Source organism: Petromyzon marinus, chromosome 3 (genome assembly GCF_048934315.1).
Source record: "Petromyzon marinus isolate PM22_M1 ecotype Great Lakes invasive population chromosome 3, UKy_Petmar_22M1.pri1.0, whole genome shotgun sequence".
Lineage (NCBI taxonomy): Eukaryota > Metazoa > Chordata > Hyperoartia > Petromyzontiformes > Petromyzontidae > Petromyzon > Petromyzon marinus.
The window spans coordinates 2,798,487-2,819,218 of NC_133669.1; the positions used below are offsets into that span (position 1 = coordinate 2,798,487).

A 20,732-nucleotide genomic window follows, 5' to 3' on the forward strand; every position below is an offset into this window, starting at 1 on the left:
TCTGCTAAGGGGACAGGACAACTTCACCGCATCAAAGGGACGATGGACGGGGCCATGTACCGTCAAATCTTGGGTGAGAACCTCCTTCCCTCAGCCAGGGCATTGAAAATGGGTCGTGGATGGGTATTCTAGCATGACAATGACCCAAAACACACGGCCAAGGCAACAAAGGAGTGGCTCAAGAAGAAGCACATTAAGGTCCTGGAGTTGCCTAGCCAGTCTCCAGACCTTAATTCCATAGAAAATCTGTGGAGGGAGCTGAAGGTTCGAGTTGCTAAACGTCAGCCTCGAAACCTTAATGACTTGGAGAAGATCTGCAAAGAGGAGTGGGACAAAATCCCTCCTAAGATGTGTGCAATCCTGGTGGCCAACTACAAGAAACGTCTGACCTCTGTGATTGACAACAAGGGTTTTGCCACCAAGTACTAAGTCATATTTTGCAGAGGGTCAAATACTTATTTCCCTCATTAAAATGCAAATCAATTCATAACATTTTTGACATGCGTTTTTCTGGATTGTGTTCTTGTTATTCTGTCTCTCACTGTTCAAATAAACCTACCATTAAAATTATAGACTGATCATTTCTTTGTCAGTGGGCAAACGTACAAAATCAGCAGGGGATCAAATACTTTTTTTCCCTCACTGTAAGTGACGGTAATCGGAGGTGGCCAGGTCTCCCGGGGTCAGGGTACAGGGTTTAGCGTGACAACACAAACAACAACAACCGCCATTCGCCACTAAGTTGCGGTGACGTCTCCACGGCGCCTGTGCCAGGCTAGGTGCACTTTTGAGGCCGCGTGAAGTGTCGAAGGCTCGCTGCTGGCAGGAAGTCACGGGACAGACCCAGGTGGTGCCATGGACTGACTGAGATGACTGGCAGATGCACCACCTGTGCCAGGCTAGGTGCAGGAGGACACGGGGTAGACCCAAATGGTGCCATGGATTGACTGACTGAGATGGCTGGCAGATGCACCACCTGTGCCAGGCTAGGTGCAGGAGGTCACGGGGCAGACCCAGGTGGTGCCATGGGTTGACTGACTGAGACGGCTGGCAGATGCACCACCTGTGCCAGGCTAGGTGCAGGAGGTCACGGGACAGATCCAGGTGGTGCCATAGATTGACTGAGATGACTGGCAGATGCACCACCTGTGCCAGGCTAGGTGCAGGAGGTCACGGGGCAGATCCAGATGGTGCCATGGATTGACTGAGATGACTGGCAGATGCACCACCTGTGCCAGGCTAGGTGCGGGAGGTCACGGGACAGACCCAGATGGTGCCATGGGTTAACTGAGACGGCTAGCAGATGCACCACCTGTGCCAGGCTAGGTGCAGGAGGACACGGGACAGACCCAGATGGTGCCATGGATTGACCGAGATGACTGGCAGATGCACCACCTGTGCCAGGCTAGGTGCAGGAGGTCACGGGACAGACCCAGGTGGTGCCATGGACTGACTGAGATGACTGGCAGATGCACCACCTGTGCCAGGCTAGGTGCAGGAGGACACGGGACAGACCCAGATGGTGCCATGGATTGACTGAGATGACTGGCAGATGCACCACCTGTGCCAGGCTAGGTGCAGGAGATCACGGGACAGACCCAGGTGGTGCCATGGACTGACTGAGATGACTGGCAGATGCACCACCTGTGCCAGGCTAGGTGCAGGAGGTCACGGGGCAGACCCAGGTGGTGCCATGGGTTGACTGAAACGGCTGCATTCACACCACCTGTGCCCCCCACTAAGCACAAACAACAACGGGCATCGATTATTGCGCTTTGCATCGATTAATAAAATCGTTAGTCCACGAGTACTGGGATCACTTTGAATCGTGACGTTCGTAGGAATCGCGAGAGACGAATCGAATTCCCACCGCGTCGATTCTCCAGCGCCACGCCCGAGAGCGACTGCCGATTTCCGTCGGCGCCATGAGAGCGGTACGTCCATACTGTCCCCCTCTCCGTCTCTCTTTTTATCTCTCTCACTGCGGCTGTGCTTAACCCGCGGACGTCTTTGTGTCTCGCCCTTCTCACCCAGGCGTCAGACGACGACACGGAGGACGTGGCTCTCGAGTTCGGCGACGACGATGAGGGGGCGCCTGGCCGGGCGAGGCGGCGCGTCGGGTGGGTTGCGCGCCCAGGCGAGACGGGGGGGCCCGAGGCGGGCTAGGCCGCGCGTGGGCTTTGCTCGCGCAGTTTGTGGCCTTAGGTGGTGGATTTTAAAACTATATATTCTTAGAGACCAGGACCGTCAAACAACTCTCAACTTGAGCGAAGGCGCTCTATCAATGATAAATTAAGACTACAGGGTTGTGTAACTTTTATTAAATAGTCTCGGAGGGGAACATCTTGCATAAGACTGAATATTTCATAGTTCATTTATTTGGTATAGCCCTGTGAGCCATTCGGCTCTTGAATCGGGTGCAACCGCAACAAACAAAAACACGAACAAGAAAAGATCTTAAAGTGATTATGTCACTGTGCAAACAGAAAATCCAGGAAAAAAACATTAAAATATACCTGAAATAGCACCGTACACCAACGCATCGCATTGCAGTGCGTTTAGCGGTGTTAGAGAGAGACGTCTTATAAGACATTAAACAATATTAAATATCACCAGCCATGGTCAATCCACTGCTGGATTAAGGTCTCCCCAAGCCACCGTCATCACTCACGATCCTGCGATGTCACAGCGCTTTGCGCGTAGGTTGGCTACAATCGGTGGCTTAATATTTTCATAGTTTCATTTATTTGATATAGCCCTGTGAGCCATTCGGCTCTTGAATCGTGTGCAACCGCAACAAACAAACAAAAACATGAACAAGAAAACATCTTAAAGTGACTTTGTGCATGTGCAAACAGAAAATCCAGGAAAAAACATCAAAATATTCCTGAAATAGCACCGTACACCAACGCTGTGTGCAAAAATCACAGTGGGATGCAAGTCAAACAACAAGAAAACTTATATTAAGGCCATCAGTCTAACTCCGTACTACAATAAACAAAAACATGGCCAAACCAAAAAGCTTTTAGAAATCACCAAAATAATTGAACACTTAATAATGACTCAACTATTCACTATTGTATACAGTGCTGTAGTGTGGGTAGTGTTCACTTATGCAGTGGCCTTGGAGAAAGAGGGGTTTCTCCCAGAAGATTGTCAAACAGTACTTTGTGATATTCTTGGTTCTTTCGGTAAAGTCACGTAGAAGGGAAACAATAAAATAATAACAAAATATAAAACAAATTTCTCAAGACGTTTCGACTGCAACACAATCATCATCAGGTGTGATGATTGCTTGTGTTGCAGTCGAAACGTGATAATTTTATTTTATATTTTTATTATTTTGTTTCCCTTCTACGTGACTTTACCGAAAGAACCAAGAATATTAATCCCTGCAGTCACGAAAGCTTTAAATCAAAGTACTTTGTGATGTTGCAGTAGTTGTGGAGTTGTATGTATGAACGGTATGTTGAACTTCTTTCGCACCGTACGTTGGGACTTTTTTTAGAGAGTACTGCCACAGTGCTGATGTAGTGGAATGGTCAAAACTATATATTTTCCTTAGTTGTATTACAGACAGGGAATTCGTCAAGATGGGGACAGTAATGATTAACCGAGGGTTATTTTTTTCTACCCTAACCCTATCGATGGTTTCCATGTGTTTCAGGCACCCGTTGGCGACATTTTCCCACCTATTTTTCCGTGTTTCTGCAATTGTCTTTTACTTAATTTGCGAGTGGTTCATCGACAGTTTCATTGCCAACTTTGTCACCATCATCTTATTTCTTTCCTTCGACTTCTGGACTGTGAAGGTATGAAATACATCTCGCGTTTTGATTTTAAATAAAGATCTCTTCTTCAAACAATAATGCAATATGTTGCATAACAAAACATATTTGTAAAATAATATATTTCATTAGAATGTCACTGGAAGATTGATGGTGGGATTACGTTGGTGGAACCAGATTGATGAAGATGGCAAGAGCCACTGGGTGTTTGAAGCCAGAAAGGTATGGTCGCATTTAACATAACCTGAAAACCAGCATTTACATGGCAGCTTTCTTGTTTAGTAGAGGTTTTGAACCTTGTCAGGATTTGATCTTTGAATGTTATGGGTTCACTGGATGGCACATTTTGAGCGCTACCTAAATTGTACATGCCTCATTTACATCATAGTTTGAAGTACACAAGTTGTCATGATGCCGATGGGAGATGTGTGGGTGTGGAGGAAGGCCAATGTTCGTATTTCAAAATAAATATTTTAAATGTAGGCATTGCATTCCATTTTTACATGAACCAAATATTAAGGCATTGATAATCACATAATTAACATGTTCAATGGAAGAGCCACACCTTTTAATTTAGTTTTACACTTTCATGTCGCTGTCCAGTATTTAAATAAGTGAATTGTTTAATTAGGGCCGTTATTTTGTTTGGACGAGTTTCTCAAAACTATACTCTCGACAAATGCCTAAAACATATGTTTTGTCACTGTTTTCACATGAAAAGATATGTAGGTGTCAAATGCAGACTGAAATACAGTGTCCATAAAGTTATAATCATATTCTTTGGTTCTTTCGGTAAAGTCACGTAGAATGAGATTAAAATAAAACAATAAAATTCTCACGACGTTTCGGCCACAACACAAGTGGCCTTCTTCAGGTGAAAGTAACAAACCTGTTGGGACGACAGCTACAATGAACGCTGCTAAGATTCGTGTCTTTTAAGCTGGTTGAGAGAAGTGAGGCACCTTGACAAAGGGGTTTACATATCAAACAGGAGAATTTAGCATTGAACCAGTAGAGGGATTAGCTTGTGACTGGTCACAGAAATAGCTATGTTAAAGTCAAAGCCTACACATCTACAGAGGCACCTCGTACATGGACGCCAAAGGGGCTGCAACAACTCAACTATCATACAGTAAACCGATGTGAAAAAAACCTAAGTCTAAATTACATCAATATAATAACTGTACCCAATATATTCTTCAATAAGCAGAGTTATTAACAGCAACTGGGTATACACTACACTATATAATGAATACCATATAGTAAACAGATAAAAAACTAAAATATAAACTACCTCAATGTTATCAATAAACTCTATATATTCTCCAATCAGCTGAGCTACCAACAATAAGTCATTATATATCAAGATGCTATATGGCGAAAAAATGGGTGGATTCTTACCCTCCACATCAGCACCACGGACCGCTACGAGCCCCGTTCAGACGGACGAGTCCATCGTGGTCGGAACAGAGGAGAGAAACAGCTGCGAGGCGCTGTTATAATCATGTTATAACCATACCATTAACCGTGGTGTGAGAAGTATTAAGAGTCAATGCCAGCGAAAGAGCTGCGGTCTGAAGGTCACCATAAAACAATTAAGAACCGAAATGGTATAAAACATCTTTCCAATGGTTACTAAGCCAGAATCCATCTATTTTATTCTCATTCTACGTGACTTTTCCGAAAGAACCAAAGAAGATGAATCCTTGCAGTCACGAAAGCTTTAAATCGAAATTTATAATCATATATCGGGTAATTAAATTAAACAGCAGTTTGAATTGCATGGTTGAACGTTGGGGTTCTGTTGAAAGATAAAGTGTATGATGGAAAAACTAAAAGAGCTTGAATCTTCAGTAGCATTTATAACGATTACACATGACATGTTGGCGAACAACTGCAGGAACAGCTGGGACTCATCTCCATGGGATACTGTGATTAATGCCATAGCAGACATGTGGAGGTTTAAAGAGATGAAACTGATCATAATATCTTGACACTACCAGGTGTGTGTGTAGTGTTATTAACCTCGCTTAATCTGCGAATTATAATTGTTTAATAATGGATGACACCTTTATTTACACTGACTGACATGGCTGGCAGATGCACCACCTGAGGTTGTATGAAGCAATGTTTGGTTAAAAATGGAATTGTGTTTCGTGCCTTGTGTTATTTTTTTAGGCGTCTTCACGAAACAAACTTAACTCCACAGAAGCAGAAGCCAGAATATTTTGGTTGGGCCTGATCATCACTCCTCTCATCTGGTCCATATTCTTCTTCAGCACACTCTTTGCTCTAAAGCTGAGGTGGATGGTAAGGGTACTGGCTGTATGTTACAAGTTTTACATATACATGCTTTTAAAACAGTGGCGCACTGTCCATACTGAAAATATGGATTTTCAGGTAAAGTTGTGTACAAAAGTAAGCTTTTTACGGTTGTGTCTAATACATTTGCATACATTTTATATTGTGTAGATGTATGCCTTGTATTAGTATGTAATGTATGCAAATATGTACTGATAACACATTCCTGCGGAGGGAGCTGGTAAGAACGTTGGGTTGCTCGGTCAATGGCCAGGGTCAACGGCGGCACCACGTGGTGTATTCCGCAAATATGCCCGACTGTGAGGGCGGGCACAAGCCGGCGTGAGTAGGTTAAACGTTGAGTTTTATAAGGGCACCACGGGGTGACCAGCCCCTCCCCACCCAGCCCCACCCCTCCCACCCCCCACCCAGCCCCACCCTCCCCACCCAGCCCCTCCCCACCCAGCCCCTTCCCACCCAGCCCCTCCCCACCCTCCCCTCCCCACCCAGCCCCTCCCCACCCAGCCCCTCCCCACCCTCCCCTCTCCACCCAGCCCCACCCCTCCCATTTTTGGATGCACAACGGACGGGCAATCCCCTGTGGGCTGGTGTAACCAGGAGGTTCCTACCAGTAAAAATACATTCTTACACTCAGTATCAACAGATACGAGTGATAGTTACTGTTGAAACTACAAAAAATAATATATATTTTTTTTAATCCAGATCTTGAATTGTGACAGTTAATCACATTGTCAGTTGGGTAAATCATAATTTAGGCATTGGGTGTTAGGAATGGTTAGAAATATAAAATGGTTACAAATATGGAATGTTCTTGTAAAGTAACAGAAACAGGTCACTGCATGTACTTAGAGACATGTGCCTGTGAAAAAAGTATGTCCCCCGTGCTCTGTTCAGCAAAAATATGGATCAGCATCTTTACGGGAACATGCATGTGTAACATGTATGCCACCACTCGTCCAATGTTTAATAAGCAATGTATACATTAGTTTTACATGATTATTTGTATGCACACGATCATGGCTTGCATGTCTGTTTTTTTTATAGGCATTGGTGATACTTGGAGTGATCCTACAGGGAGCCAACTTGTATGGCTATGTGCGCTGTAAACTTGGAGGCAAGCGCAATTTGACCACCTTAGCTTCTACATACCTAGGCCAGCAATTTCTACAAAGGGTAAGTCTTGAGATATTTCTCCATCTGTACCTTATATGCTTCACTTTTAATACAGAGAAGTATCACACCGACTCCCATAGTGATGTCAACCCAAATACAATTGACCCTTTACATTCGTGGGTTTTTTTATCGTTGCCTTTCAGTATTTCGTGACAAGTTTATCGTCATGGATATTTTAAATTCAAGGGGTTGTATTTTAATTGTTCGCGGGCGTATCTCGCGACTACCCGACAAGAAGTCTGTGACGCGTGGGAGCGGCGTGGATCGCTGAAGCGTGATAATTGCCTTGCCCACGCGACGTCACTCTAACCTCTGTCTGCCTCTCTTGACACGCAAGTGCTTTCCTATATAATAATTTGGAATTACCTACTGTATAATATACATTTTATATTCTTTGATATTTGCACTCTTAACCCTTTCCCGTTCCGATGACGTACATCCGTGTACGTCATCGTTTTTTCTTCCGATTCCCTTCCAATGACGTACGCTTGCATCATCAAAACCAAACCGGAAGTACAAATAAAACAACTTGCGATACCGAGGTTCCCACAAAGCCAAGCAGGAGGGTATGTGGCACAGTTTGGCGCCAGTTATCATAGAGTGCGGTTGTGTCACTACGGTTCTCTGCGGTGAGTACAATGTCTTTAAAAACAAAGGCGCTACATCTCTCTTGAAGAATATTAATGCTGAGCCGCTTGTGTGTTGCGAGATCAGAGGTGAACGAGACACCAACCCTTCAACTTGCAGTGGTCTCAGAATGGGAAAGGGTTAAATGTTTATATGAATCATTATTAAAGGTAAGTTAAATAAGAATAATATACAATATGTATTAATTGATATATAATACAGTTTGTATGTTTAAACCTAGTATATGTTAATGCCGCCTAACCCTATTTTCCTCAAGCTTTATTAATATTCACGGATTTAATATTCGTGCCGTTTTAAAGGAACGTGTCCCCGTGAATATTAAGGGTGCGTACTGCATTGTATAAATGAACAGGTTAAAAAATAACTTCGCTTTTCTGTTGTTAAGAAGCTCTCAATGTTAAGAAAAAATACCTTTACTGAGGCTTCGATTAATAGGCATAAATATCCTGCAGGCATTGGCTTCAGTTGTGTTAACACTGTTGATAAAGCACTAATTGTAAGTCGAGGGCGAGGGGTGATGGTGGAAGGGTGGTCGCTTTCGGCTATATTTGTCTCATTCGAGTTTAATTAGGCTTCAAAGTGCGACTAATTGGCAAGGTGTTAAGGAGGTTAGCAGTGGGCTTGGTGTGACAGTTTAACGAACGCTGCCATATGGTTGGTAGGCCTGCACAGTAGGTGTTTGCAAATACCTGCTGTGGAGGATGTACAAAGGCGCGCTGCTGGATGGTATTTTAAAAGTCTGCCTCATCTCTTTCATGGGCACTCGAGGGGGATGAAACAAGGCGTGATTAGGTGCCACGACTCGGGCACATGCAGAGCTCGAATATTTATCTATTCATGTTTATCTTGTGGCACACGCGATTTATGAAAATGCTGCACCTCCGAAAAACGCGGCTGCTGTGGCCGCCATGTTAATGGGTGCACCAGTGTTAGAGTACTCTTGTCATCTTGGGTGAGTGAGGCTCCTCGTTATTACCCTGCTGTATTTGATAGAATCGAATGTCAAATTAGTCGATTGATTGGCCCGGTGCTAACTGGTTCACTCCAGTCTCACTGGGCCATCGTTCAGTCGCCCCTTATGCTTCTGTCACCAAGTACACAACCATTGTAACTGACCGACGTTCAGGACCCGTGCTCGACCATCATATTGTAGGGACACGTTCATCTTATTTCCTCAATGCTCGACTTGGGAACACACTCCCAATAGCTCCCTCCCCAAGTTCCTGTAAAGCCTTGTTCAATTCAAGAAACATGTCCTCGTCCGCTCAACTATCATCCATGCCTTTAATTACTGATTACATTGCATTATGCGCCCTTCAGACTCTTGTGAGGAATTCGGATGCCTTTAATTGAGCTTTCGCGCACCCCCATCAATTCTCTAAACTCCTCCATTCGAACAATCACATTCAGCCATCAGTTTTAAGCTTTAAATACCTTCTGAACAGATCGAAATGTTATTTTGTTCCATCTGGAATAATTGAATTCCTGGGGGTTACTTTGGATTTTGGACTGGAATGTCTTACTTCCAGAGGTTAAGGTGTGAGACTCATCAAGACAAGTTGTGGAGTTTGAATAAGATGTGCAAAAGAACTATTTTTCTTAATAGAAAAGCTGCTAGGTCCTGAAAAACACTAAAGGTGGCACGCTCTTTCTGACTGCACATAAGATATTTACGATGAAATTTCAAAGTTCTTAGAATGACAGCCTCCATGACAGCAGTTTTTAAAAAACAATGTTCTGAAAACGGGTACTTCTGTGGCCCATACAGATTACATGGTACAGAGTGATGAGCAGTTGTGAATACCAAATAAGCACCATGACACATTTATGTCACTACAAAAGTGCAACATGCCACTGAAGGTGAAAAAAATCAATGAAATTTGTTGGGCATGCCTCTCGGACTGCAACATCATGCATCAAAATGTTCCGGTTGCTTAAAATATTTTTTCAAAGAGCGAAGCTCATGGGCGTTGGGCAGCAATGTGTGCTGTCAGCATTGATGTATGAGATGTCAAGACAGTCTTCAAAGGCCAACAGTACAGGCAAAAGTTTACATCGCCCTTCATTGAAATTCTGCTGGTTAGAAATTTTATCCAGTCTACAGAGTAGAGACGGCGCTTGGTGCTGTAATTTAAATTGAAATAAATCCATTGAGCAAAGCTTGAAATCTTTTTACTCCCATCCTCGTTCTTTTTGGTGGTTCTAACCCACAAATGCAAGTCAAGCTGGACAACTTCACTCCATTTACGTGGGGTTTGGTCCCTGGTGGTTGAAGTGCTACTTCAGTCATGCTAAAACCATGGGAACCATACGTGCTGCAGTTCATAGAGCCCCTGTGAACTTTCCTCTTGTTGTCATTGGTTCTACGAAGCCTATACATTCCGCTGACATGGTCCTTCTCTTGAGGCCCCCAAATGAAAATAGACAGCCCATAAGTGAGAGGAAATTAATGCATGGTGTTTTACAACACGATGGATGACAAGAATCCTTAAAAAGCAAAGGTGGAGGATGAATATGTTTATTCCTCAGCGCATTACATGAGACAAATGAATTAAAGATTTATTCCTTCATTTTGGGAACCATTGAATGGTTGTCAGCCCTCCCCCACCCCCCATTAAAGAATCAATTTGTGTAAAGGAATAGATGAGGTTTGTTGTGTAGTCTATGCAGCACAATGGATTTTACCTTCTGCAAAGACCCGTACACGTGTTCCCTATTTCTCTTGTGTTTGTCAGGTGAACAAGAGCCACTGACAAAAACGTTTTATCGGCAAAAAAGTGCAGCGGCACTTGAGACAAGATGGTGATTTAATGCCCCTTTGATTTTATCATCTTAAGAATAGAATGAATGTGGCAGTGAACAAAGTGGTCCTTGGATATTTTTGACATATCTAGCTGTACATGCACATTAGAAAATTTGAAAACATGCCCAGTTCCCCAAATCGCAAAACTTCAATGCAGAATATACAGCTAAGCGAACCCCCCCCCTCCCCCCAATATCTCTGCCTCGGTGGGCAAATATGCCCTCGCCCATTGCAGATGAGTGGTAAGTTGCGCATATGTGCTAGTCGTGTGGAGATTGTTGACAAGGTGGAATGTTGAGCCCTTGCATGTCCATCGCTGTTACACGATGCTTGGGGTATTGTTGTAAAGCACTCCTACTATATTTTTAAGGATCACATCCCAGTATTGATATCAGAATTTAAATACAGATAACCATCATTCATGTTGGAATATTACCTGGATGTAACACCACAGGCTTTTAAATTACATTCATATTACCTATATGTTGTATTACCACAACCACTGGATGACATTCTTTTGCTGAGCAGTTGGTTCATTTGGGTCTGTGCCGAATATGCTGTCACGAGTTGGGACGGTCGAAATAAAGTGCAAAATAATTGCAAATGGTGTGCATATATAGCAGTTGGTGACCATAGTGAGTCCGTAAAATTAAGTATCTGGTTTAATTGTGGGTGGTTGCTAAGATCACTACAATTTCAGTGATGCAAACTAGATATTTTGATATGGGCACATGTCCCTTATGAGCCACCTAGTTGTATCCGATTAATTCTTAGGGTTCAACTGTTATCAAGATCATAAAACATGAACATGTTCACTCCAACAATGGCATCTACTGGTTTTATCTGCATCTAATTGTAACTGGACATTGAAGTCAATAAGTATAGGAATATATGTGAAAATCATGCAATCTTTTTTAAAATTGTGTTGCTTGGCTTCTTCAAATGTGTTGCAGCCTGGAGCATTCAAGGCTGACTCTTACTTCAGTGGTGGAAAAAGCTGGTAGTGCATCTGTATTCACACCAGCATATCAAGGTCAAGAGGTCAACACGGCCCTTGCCGTTTGCCACCAAACCTCGGCTTGCCAATAATATTAGTCAATTTGATGAGGGCTGAGACAGCGCAAATAGAATTACCCTTCACTGTTGGTTAGACCCATGATTAGCGGGGTTTTTTGCCTGTGTGCGCATGTGTACGTGATCTTGTACGTACGTTAAAATCGATCACATTTGTGTGCACGCGTGTGCTGTTGTCCAAACATGGGCACACTGAATTTATACGAGACGAAAGGTGTGAGAGATTTTGACAACCCATCAGCCCCCACGGCCTTACAGGAGTATGTATGTGCACTAGAGATAAAGGATTACGCCACAAAAACAACTGCCACTGCCCAACTCCCATTTGACGAGATGACTACTTTAGTCTTAATGGGCGGAACACTGCACGAGTGAGTTGGTTTTCACACTCAAAACCAAAATCCTAGTGCTTACCTTAAATCCAGTTATCTGTGGAAAATTACAGATAACTGACGGGAGTTTAGCCAACAGTTTTTCTTATTTTCAGATGGAATTTAAGGTATTTTACCCCATCTAATTCAGGCTGAAAGCCAATAATTGTAGATGCCCAAAGACAATGCCGAGTCTGCAAGCAAATATTGTATTGTGAAGAAAGTGCATGGTGTACAGGTGCTGTGTTGCACACAGTTCACCGGAAATCACAGAAAACAGAAACATCTGTTTTTATCCTGGAAAATAATATCTACTGGCCAAGTTGACCTTGAGAAAGAGTGGCGTGTGTATAGCTCAATTGGCTTACTTGGCAAAAATGCTTCTGAACTTTTTGATCTTAAAAATGGACAACACCATGTCTCTTCGCGGCCTTCCTCATATCTCTAAATTCGCAGATAATTGGAAGTACAGTACTGATCTGGATAACGACATGTTATCCACACGCTTTATAACAGCCTGTCACGAATAAAGAACGGTTTCGCTAATTCGGATACGGATGGCAAGGGTTTAATTATGATTTACAACTTTAATGAGTGCGGCTTTAACGTTACAGTTTATTCGACGAGCTACGCATGAGAAGAGGCGCCTCGTGTTTTGAATCGAACGGCACATTTTGTCAACGGAAAATATTCAATGATATTCCAAATGCGATTGCTTTTTGCGCACAGCCATACTGCTGCTGCGTTGTTAAAAGTAATTGTAAATCTGTAGGTTTTGGGAAGTAATCTAAATGACGGTGTATTCTAAGCATATTGATTAGTTGAGTAATGAAAAAAAACCGTAATAGTGTGTAGTTATACAAATTTCTGGGTGTGCTTTGGTTTTTTTTGGCGAGTTAGAATCAGAATATTAATTTGCACTGGAGGAATCCGATGAGCTATAAAGCTCTTTTTCACAGATGTCCAGTAGGGGTGGGTAAGAACGTTACAAGAAACAACAAAAACACGTGATAGTAATGCAAAGTACAAGAAAGGTCAACAAATGGCCAAAACACAAATCGAACTAAACCATCCCCATCCTGCCAGACAAAGCCCACTGAGGTATTAACTTATTGATCAAAAGCGACCTGGCTGCAAACGATAGCTTGACAAAGTGGCTTATCGTGTGGACATTTATAGCAGCAAAATAATTTACATAGTTTTAACGCACGTTTCTAAATGTGGAGGGGAAAACCGGAGGACCCGGAGAAATACATCCACGCGACCATGAGATGGACGTGCACACTCCAAATATAAATACGGTCAGGGTTGGGATCGAACCCCCAACCTCCTGCATACCAGGCGAGGATGATAACATCTCGCCACCATGGCACCCCTTAAGTAGGGGCAGGATTTTCTGACGTTTGCTGGCAACTTGCACGGTCACATGAAGCTGCTTGTATTATAATAGTTGTTTTGCTTCTTCGGACCAATTAAATTAACGTGAATGTGATCACGACAATTCAGTATTGCCGAAATCTCATGTGGCCATGTGGTCGTACTCTGATGTACAAACTAAAACGGTACATTCACACCATTATCACTCGGTTACTGTCAGGTGAGATTTTATTTTCCTTATCCAATTTGGAATGCCTCATTTCATTGAGAAGTCGCGCTAATTGTTGTGATTTACCACCTGGTAATTAGATGAGAAAGTAGATGGTGACTTAACTGCTCTCTCGTGTTATGGAAATGTGGCTGAATAAGCTGCACGTCTAAAATTAACTTCTGTGCAGGAAATGTATTCATTGAAAAAAAACCTGGTTATGGTTGCCTTTTTATTTTCTTTATTTAAATAAACAGTATCACGGCTAGAAAAGCATCGCAATTCATTTAATGAGCTGAACTGTAGTATGAATGTAGTGTTATATTTTTAACATTATAATCGTGGCGGGACTATGACATGTACGAGGATGAGTCACGTTTCTCGGTTTAAATTCAGCAGCAAAATACCGCTGTGGAACGTCTTAAAAACATTTACTTGCCTCCATGGGGATAACACGATTGATGTATATTATTAAAAGACTTGTATTGAACGTGTGCCTTTTCAATTATTTAAAAAGTGCATGCCATTTCACAAATCGTTTGCTTATGAGTTGTTTGACCATACTTCACACCGGTTAGTGCGGGTTGGTGAAGAGAGGCACTCCAGCTTCAGATAGCGCTTACCGTTGATGATAGCTGTGGCCAAGAATGGAACTCTTGTTTGGTTTAGAGCACAATATGCTAACCACTGCATCACCGCTCCATTACTTAACCACATGATTTAACATGGGATTTTCAGTGACAGGGAAAAGAGGTTGTAGAACATTTGCCGATTGCTGTAAGAGGGTCGTGGTTTGAGTCCAGCGGCTGCCTTGGTTCATGCTGCGAGTATGCAAAAAAATGTACCGCTTATTGGTACTGATACTACAACACGTTGGTAAAAGGAAAAAATATATATGCCATCTTCTTCAGTGGTTTTTATGGATCCCATGATGTCATCGAAAAATAGAGGCGTGTGTGCCGGCGTCATGGTCCAGTTTTTTTAATATCTGCAAATGACTAAATTTGGTAAAACTGCATAGCAACATTGTCCCCTGCTGGCAGTGTATGCTCAAAGGTATAAATACAACACCTGAAATCCTTTGTGCTGTAAAACTGGTGCAAATAGCTTGTAAACTATTTATAGTTTTGTATTGACGTATCTTTTATAGCGTATAAGTACATATATTTATTTTCTTCACTATATTGACTATTACACTAACCTTGGCATGGGCAAGGCTTCATGCAGCGGTGGATTGACAAAGGACTGCAAATTATTAGTAATCTATAGGAACTAAAGGCCTGAAACCATTGCATGCCTTGACATTTTTTTGGAAGAATGCATCGTCATTCGTAAAAGCACATCAGGTGACGTGCAAGGTCAAATTGCTCATTGCAATGAGCGCCTAAAGGTCAGAAATCCAATCAAGGAAAAAGCAGATGGCGATATGGTAAGCATGGGCTTTGAAGGCGCGCCGTTGTCTGCAACAGCTAAGAAATCGGGCAGAGAGTAGTGCTGACAAGGAGAAGTGACTGCTGTGATCATCAACTGGCCCATTCTTCCTTTACGTTGACTATGCATCGCGTTAATACGAGGCCCTGCAATGTTCACGTCACACACTCACAATTAACTATTAGTTGCCCACTGCCTCTCCCAACTATTGCCACTCGTCCTATCTGTTGCCCTCCCGTTCTCCATCGGTCCACGTGTGTTTCCCTGCACATTTACGGGCAAGCAGAGCGTCTCTGCTAAATGTGGAGTGGAGCTCTCCCACCACACCCAGCAGTTGAAAATGGTGTAGCCGCGCTTCCCGATAACGGGTGCCTTGTTATCCCCTCCAGATGTCGCTGCTGGATTTAGAGCGAGCTGGATGCAGTGTCCTTTTTTATCCAGACGAGATCGCTGTCGAATGGGAAAATAGCCTCTTCACTCCGCGTGTGGCGAGGCGAACAGGCATGGCATGTGGGCAGGAGGTTGCACTGAATGCTGTAGCGGCATTCCCGTTCTGTTCAAACCCAGACAGACGGCTGCCAGTTTTTTTACTTGAAACTACGGCGCGATTCAATTGGAAGTTACCTCCCACCCGATTGACTTCTCCAAGTGAGCTTTATTTGCTGTCAAATGAAATATAATTGAATACATGGTCCATCGCTGAAAGGTAAAGTTGCGGTTCTGATTATATGGTTGGTGAAAGGACAATTTCAAGCGGTGTTTATAGGAAATGGTAGGCTTTCCACGATATGGATTTGGCAGGTTTTTTTCTCTTAAAAAAACCTGGCAAATTTGTTTATGGCAACATGAATAGGGCCATCAATATTTGTGTACTTCCAGAAACGCAAAGCACTGACCTTTTTCACAGGTGGGAGAGATATAGGTCAGGGTGATATCACTGTTGTGTGTTTCATAAGCACCATGGTGGTACGTGACCTTATGTAATATCAGCAAGGTTATGGTCCAAGCGCGTAAAGACGACGCATCGAATGAAACAGATTCTTACGCTTGCGGCACACGCATCCGATTGTGCTTGTGAGAATCACATATTTAGGTGAACGGGGCAAAGAAAACTATCCAAAGGAAAAAAAAATGAATTAGGACATAAATAGCTAACGCCACAACACCAGCGGCTGAAGAATTCTCAACGGCAACCGGAGCAGTGGTCGCTCCGGCCATTAGCTTGTCTTACGCGAGGGAGGTTATTCACAACAAATCTGTCCTCGGGTGGATTTAACTCCGCGCGACTATTTGTTTTCAAAACAGGCCAATTCTTTTCATCGCCGTCTTCCTGCCCGATGTTTTCTCGCCAGAGGGGAACTTGCTGGAAAAAATAACTGCCTATGATGATTCACCCCCTCCTCCCCCCCCCCCCCCCCCAAAGTGATTCAATGAATCTTCGCGATTAGATTCGGGAATAGGTTCGCTCGTGCTCTCGTTTCGATTGACGTTGCTGCGAAATGTTTGTACATTGAGATGGTAAGAGGCATCTTTATAACTTGTGAAGCAATGGCAATTATTTACCAAGGAAAACCTTATGACTTTTTTTTAAGGAAGGTTCTTCATTGGGATGTTTGGTCAGTCACATTTACAAGTACGAGGCTGAGAGACTCAAAGACCCGCACAGGTCAATCAACAGACAGTCCAGTGGAGAGGATCAAATCCATCCGTGCTGTACTATTAGGCACCTCACATCCTCACCGATGCCTCACCTGTAACACCTGGTCTGCACTGATGGTCCCCGAACCCAAACACCAACCAGGGTTGAATCCCCCTCTGCTCAGCTTCTGAAATCGGATGAGGCTGGGCAGTCATTGTGATGTGGTCATGAGCTCAGCTGTTTAAGTTGATGACGCTTTGCTCAATGTTGCTGTATGCACTCTAGTCAGCCATTAACAGGTTGGTGTTCGTAGAAATCGCTCAAGTTGGCTATGAAGTATTTGTGATTCAGAATATAAATTTCGATTTAAAGCTTTCGTGACTGCAAGGATTCATCTTCTTTGGTTCTTTCGGTAAAGTCACGTAGAATGAGAACAAAATAATATAATATAATTCTCACGACGTTTCGGCCACAACACAAGCAGCCTTCCTCAGGTGAAGAAACAGGTCTATCCAGGAGACAGAGAAGAACCAAAGAAGATTCAGTATATAAATTAAATGGTGTTTCTTTGATTACGTGACAACCCAATTACGCTCATGTAACAACTGAGAACACGTACAAAATCATGGAATATGTATTTTCTAATTAAATAAAGGAATTGAAGTATAAATAAAAATTGTGAAAACACCCCCATACTAATGAATCTAAATTATGTTACTGATAAATTACCTGCAATTTGCTCCACGCTTAATAACAAAGAACTGTTGCCATTCTTCATCGAACAATAATTTTCCTTCACTGACAACAAAACTCTGTGCTGTGTTACAGGCGTTTGGGAAGACGGCGGACCCAAATGCTGAAAAGTGACATAAGGTGGCTGCACGGTGATTGTGGGAGAATGGTGTGGGGTGTCACTTTGGGCTTACGAGGTGTCTTGATACTGTGGGGGTGGCAGCTCCAGTGCTTTGTAAACGTGGGTGTACATTTACGGGTTCAACTGTGGGCATTTCCATAGCTTCATGTAAAGGTGCACTTTAACTTTGTAGAACCTGTTAAATACATTGACAACTTTAATCAATAAACGCTGTAAGGAATAATCTTTAATCGGAACGCATTATAAGATATGAGCAAATTGACCCGACTGCAACGTTGGTGACAGAATATTTTTTTATTTGATTGAAACTTAAAACATCTGCAAAAAGCTGTGGCAATTTGGCAGTTAATCCATGCACCAAATATTGGTGGAATCGCTATTTATACCAACACATCAATCGGGTCTGATCCTGAGAATCGTGCAATGAACACTTTTTCACAAACACTTGTGAGAACTTCTATTTTTTTCTCTCTCACATGTATTAAAGCCGGGAATCTTGGTGCATTAAAATTTAACATATACCACTTGTTACTCATTTAGAATATTCTGGGGTTTTTTTTCTTTTCCTGAATATAAATGCAATGAGCTACTCAAAATGTATTTTCTTTTTTCCAGTAAATTAAACACGTCAGATGAGGGCTCTAATCTCCTGGTTGGATAAATATTGATCAAGTGCCATTGACGCAATTTAGAGGTGATACATTCCGAGGGGAAGTATATTATGTTTATTGTTAATGTTTAGGTGCAGGACCATGCTGTTTTTTTAAATGAAATCAAGAGGTACATTACATTATTTGCATTACATGTAAATTGCAGAAATATCATACTGGTATAACAAATATTTTGAGGTCGCAGAAAACACAGGTTTATTTTCTCTGTAAGTATCCTGTAGAACTCGCCTAGCAGACGTGAACATCAAACACTCGGTGGTGGAACGGCTCAGGTTTTGAGAGCCCAAAGTTTTGGGTTTGTTCACCCCCACCACCTGCCCAAGTTGAGATATGCTTGTTTGTCGGCTTAGGAAAACAAAAATCTTAACATGTATTTTGAAACTGCAGAATCAGAAATAATTTATTGCATCTATGCAACAATTTTTCAAAGACGTGACGATTATAAAATAAACATTTGCATTCTTGTAATTTTGGAATGTTACCATTTGCAATAAACACATTTTCTGTGAAGGGAAAACAAATGTCCATGTGTCTTCAACAGCAGCCATCACTGGGTTCGCATACGGTGTGGAGTTCTTGCTTCAGCCGTTATTCATTTTGATGGATGTGCAATATTCCTGAATCTCTGAAAAACAAGACGATAAAAAAGTATTGTCATGCGTTGAGGTTGCACAACACTCAATTATGACATGCGTTCATAACAATTTCCATCACACCTCTGGTGTTTGTTATTATTTGCTTAATGTTTGGATAAGTACGGCATTAATGTTCCAAAAATGTACCAAAGACTTACTTTTATGGCTAATCAACCGAGTATAGAATTAACTTATTCCATCTGTGTTTGGATATTGCAAGTATCTGTCTAGTTAATTTGTAAAAAAGAATATTCCATTCAATAGATTTAATACATTTCATGTTGCCAGATTGGTAAGTATAATGCACGGGTAAATTTTGCACAAAATAATTCAGAGTTGAGTATTTTATTAAGCTCTAACGATCACTTTTAGGTGTTGAAAAATGTCGTTGATTTCCTCTTCATCTTTGACGGGAGAACGTTGATGGTGGAGTGAAGAGACATGTGCCAGCATTTGTTTTATGGCTGGGGAAGTGGCCTCACAATGGGAATGCTATTTATGGCAAAAATCCTTGGGTGTGTGGTGAATGGAAAGAGCTGGCTTGTGTCTTGCTTGCTTTGGCTGCTTTGGTGCAGCTGCAGATCAGAGTGAGAGAGCTGGAAGTCAGCAGAGAGAGGAGGGGGGGGGCAGAATGTGGACTGCCTAGAAAAAAATACAATTTCTTTGCCAAGTAGAAAACAGCTGAAAAAAACATGCGCTGAATACGTTCTAAAAATGTAAAACCCCATGAATATGCATGATGCTTGCAAAATAATGGTGTCCCCATGTTCAAAACATGTTGTTTACAGGACTCGTCCCCATAGGTGGCACTGGGGCAGTGGTGTAGCAGTCCCCCATGGGGTGACTGTTGATTCAGTGGACCAGTTGGAATTATAAGCAACCTCCTAACTGGATAGAATATCAATATAGAATATCAATAGTGCTCTCAACTGGGAGCACGCTGGTGTACCAACTGAGCTATATCGTGGCTGGCACTCAGTCCTTTATGCTGAAGAACATTCTTGATTGCAAGGATATTTATCGTCATCGATCAATATCATCGACAGCCATGATCAATCCACTGTTGGATGGAGGCCTCCCCACATTGTTGCCATCCTGATGATCCAAGTGATGACGAAAGCCGCTTTGCTGCCGTACATAAACTGAACCCAACGCTCTGTTTTCTACGGCCAGCGTCCTCTCTCGGGTGCTTCCCCTACTGGCTGTCATTCCGTCGCCATCAACAAAGTGGCATCATCAAAGAAGTGGGACCAGTTGGATTAATAAAAGCTAAGTGCCTAACACAGAAATTAAATACCTCAGTCATGGACAGATGCCGCGATCCTTTTTATATTAAAAAAGGAGACAAAACTGATTTCTCAATTAAATTACTCCAGAGCTGTTTGCTTATGAAACACCTACATTAAGTGTTTATGAATATCATAGGGAATGGAAGAACGCATAATTGGGAAGCTGACCACCCAAGCTAGCCAGCTCGATATGTAAAACATTTTCTACCATTGATGACAAACAATATCAAATAACTCTATGCCTGGCTTTTGTCGACTATGAGCCATTTTGATTTATTCAGATGAAATCTTTTTTTATATCTTTTCAAGTACACCGTTAAATGTTGAGTGCTATTACAATAAAGCTGTACACATGTATTCATAACTGCCTAAGGCTTAGCAGCAGGCCATAGGAACATTTTGCAAAGTGTAACGCAACATAATCCCAGT

The 20,732-nt window shown here is 42.5% G+C and overlaps 2 protein-coding genes across 4 annotated transcripts in view; one reads left to right on the top strand and one right to left on the bottom strand.

Annotated features, from left to right (window-relative positions):
- The first annotated feature begins 1,787 nt into the window (after positions 1–1,787).
- LOC116951602 (Golgi apparatus membrane protein TVP23 homolog B-like) lies at positions 1,788–18,313 on the top strand. Of its 3 annotated transcripts, none has more exons than XM_032970377.2 (7): positions 1,788–1,934; positions 2,035–2,120; positions 3,668–3,812; positions 3,921–4,010; positions 5,967–6,098; positions 7,155–7,283; positions 17,663–18,313. In XM_032970377.2, the coding sequence occupies exons 1-7, from the start codon at positions 1,926–1,928 to the stop codon at positions 17,699–17,701; spliced, it is 630 nt and encodes a 209-aa protein (XP_032826268.1). In that variant the 5' UTR covers positions 1,788–1,925; the 3' UTR covers positions 17,702–18,313. The 3 variants fall into 3 exon arrangements, with proteins under 3 accessions (XP_032826268.1, XP_032826258.1, XP_032826277.1); XM_032970367.2 differs by lacking the exon at positions 17,663–18,313 and adding an exon at positions 11,688–14,254; XM_032970386.2 differs by lacking the exon at positions 17,663–18,313 and adding an exon at positions 10,667–11,642.
- The window catches only part of NUBP1 (NUBP iron-sulfur cluster assembly factor 1, cytosolic), a 51,562-nt gene continuing 48,813 nt past the window's right edge, over positions 17,984–20,732 (bottom strand). Inside the window, exon 11 of the mRNA XM_032970354.2 lies at positions 17,984–19,004. Coding sequence (XP_032826245.1) covers positions 18,961–19,004 — 44 coding nt within the window. The 3' untranslated portion in view covers positions 17,984–18,960. The remainder of the gene's footprint in view (positions 19,005–20,732) is intronic.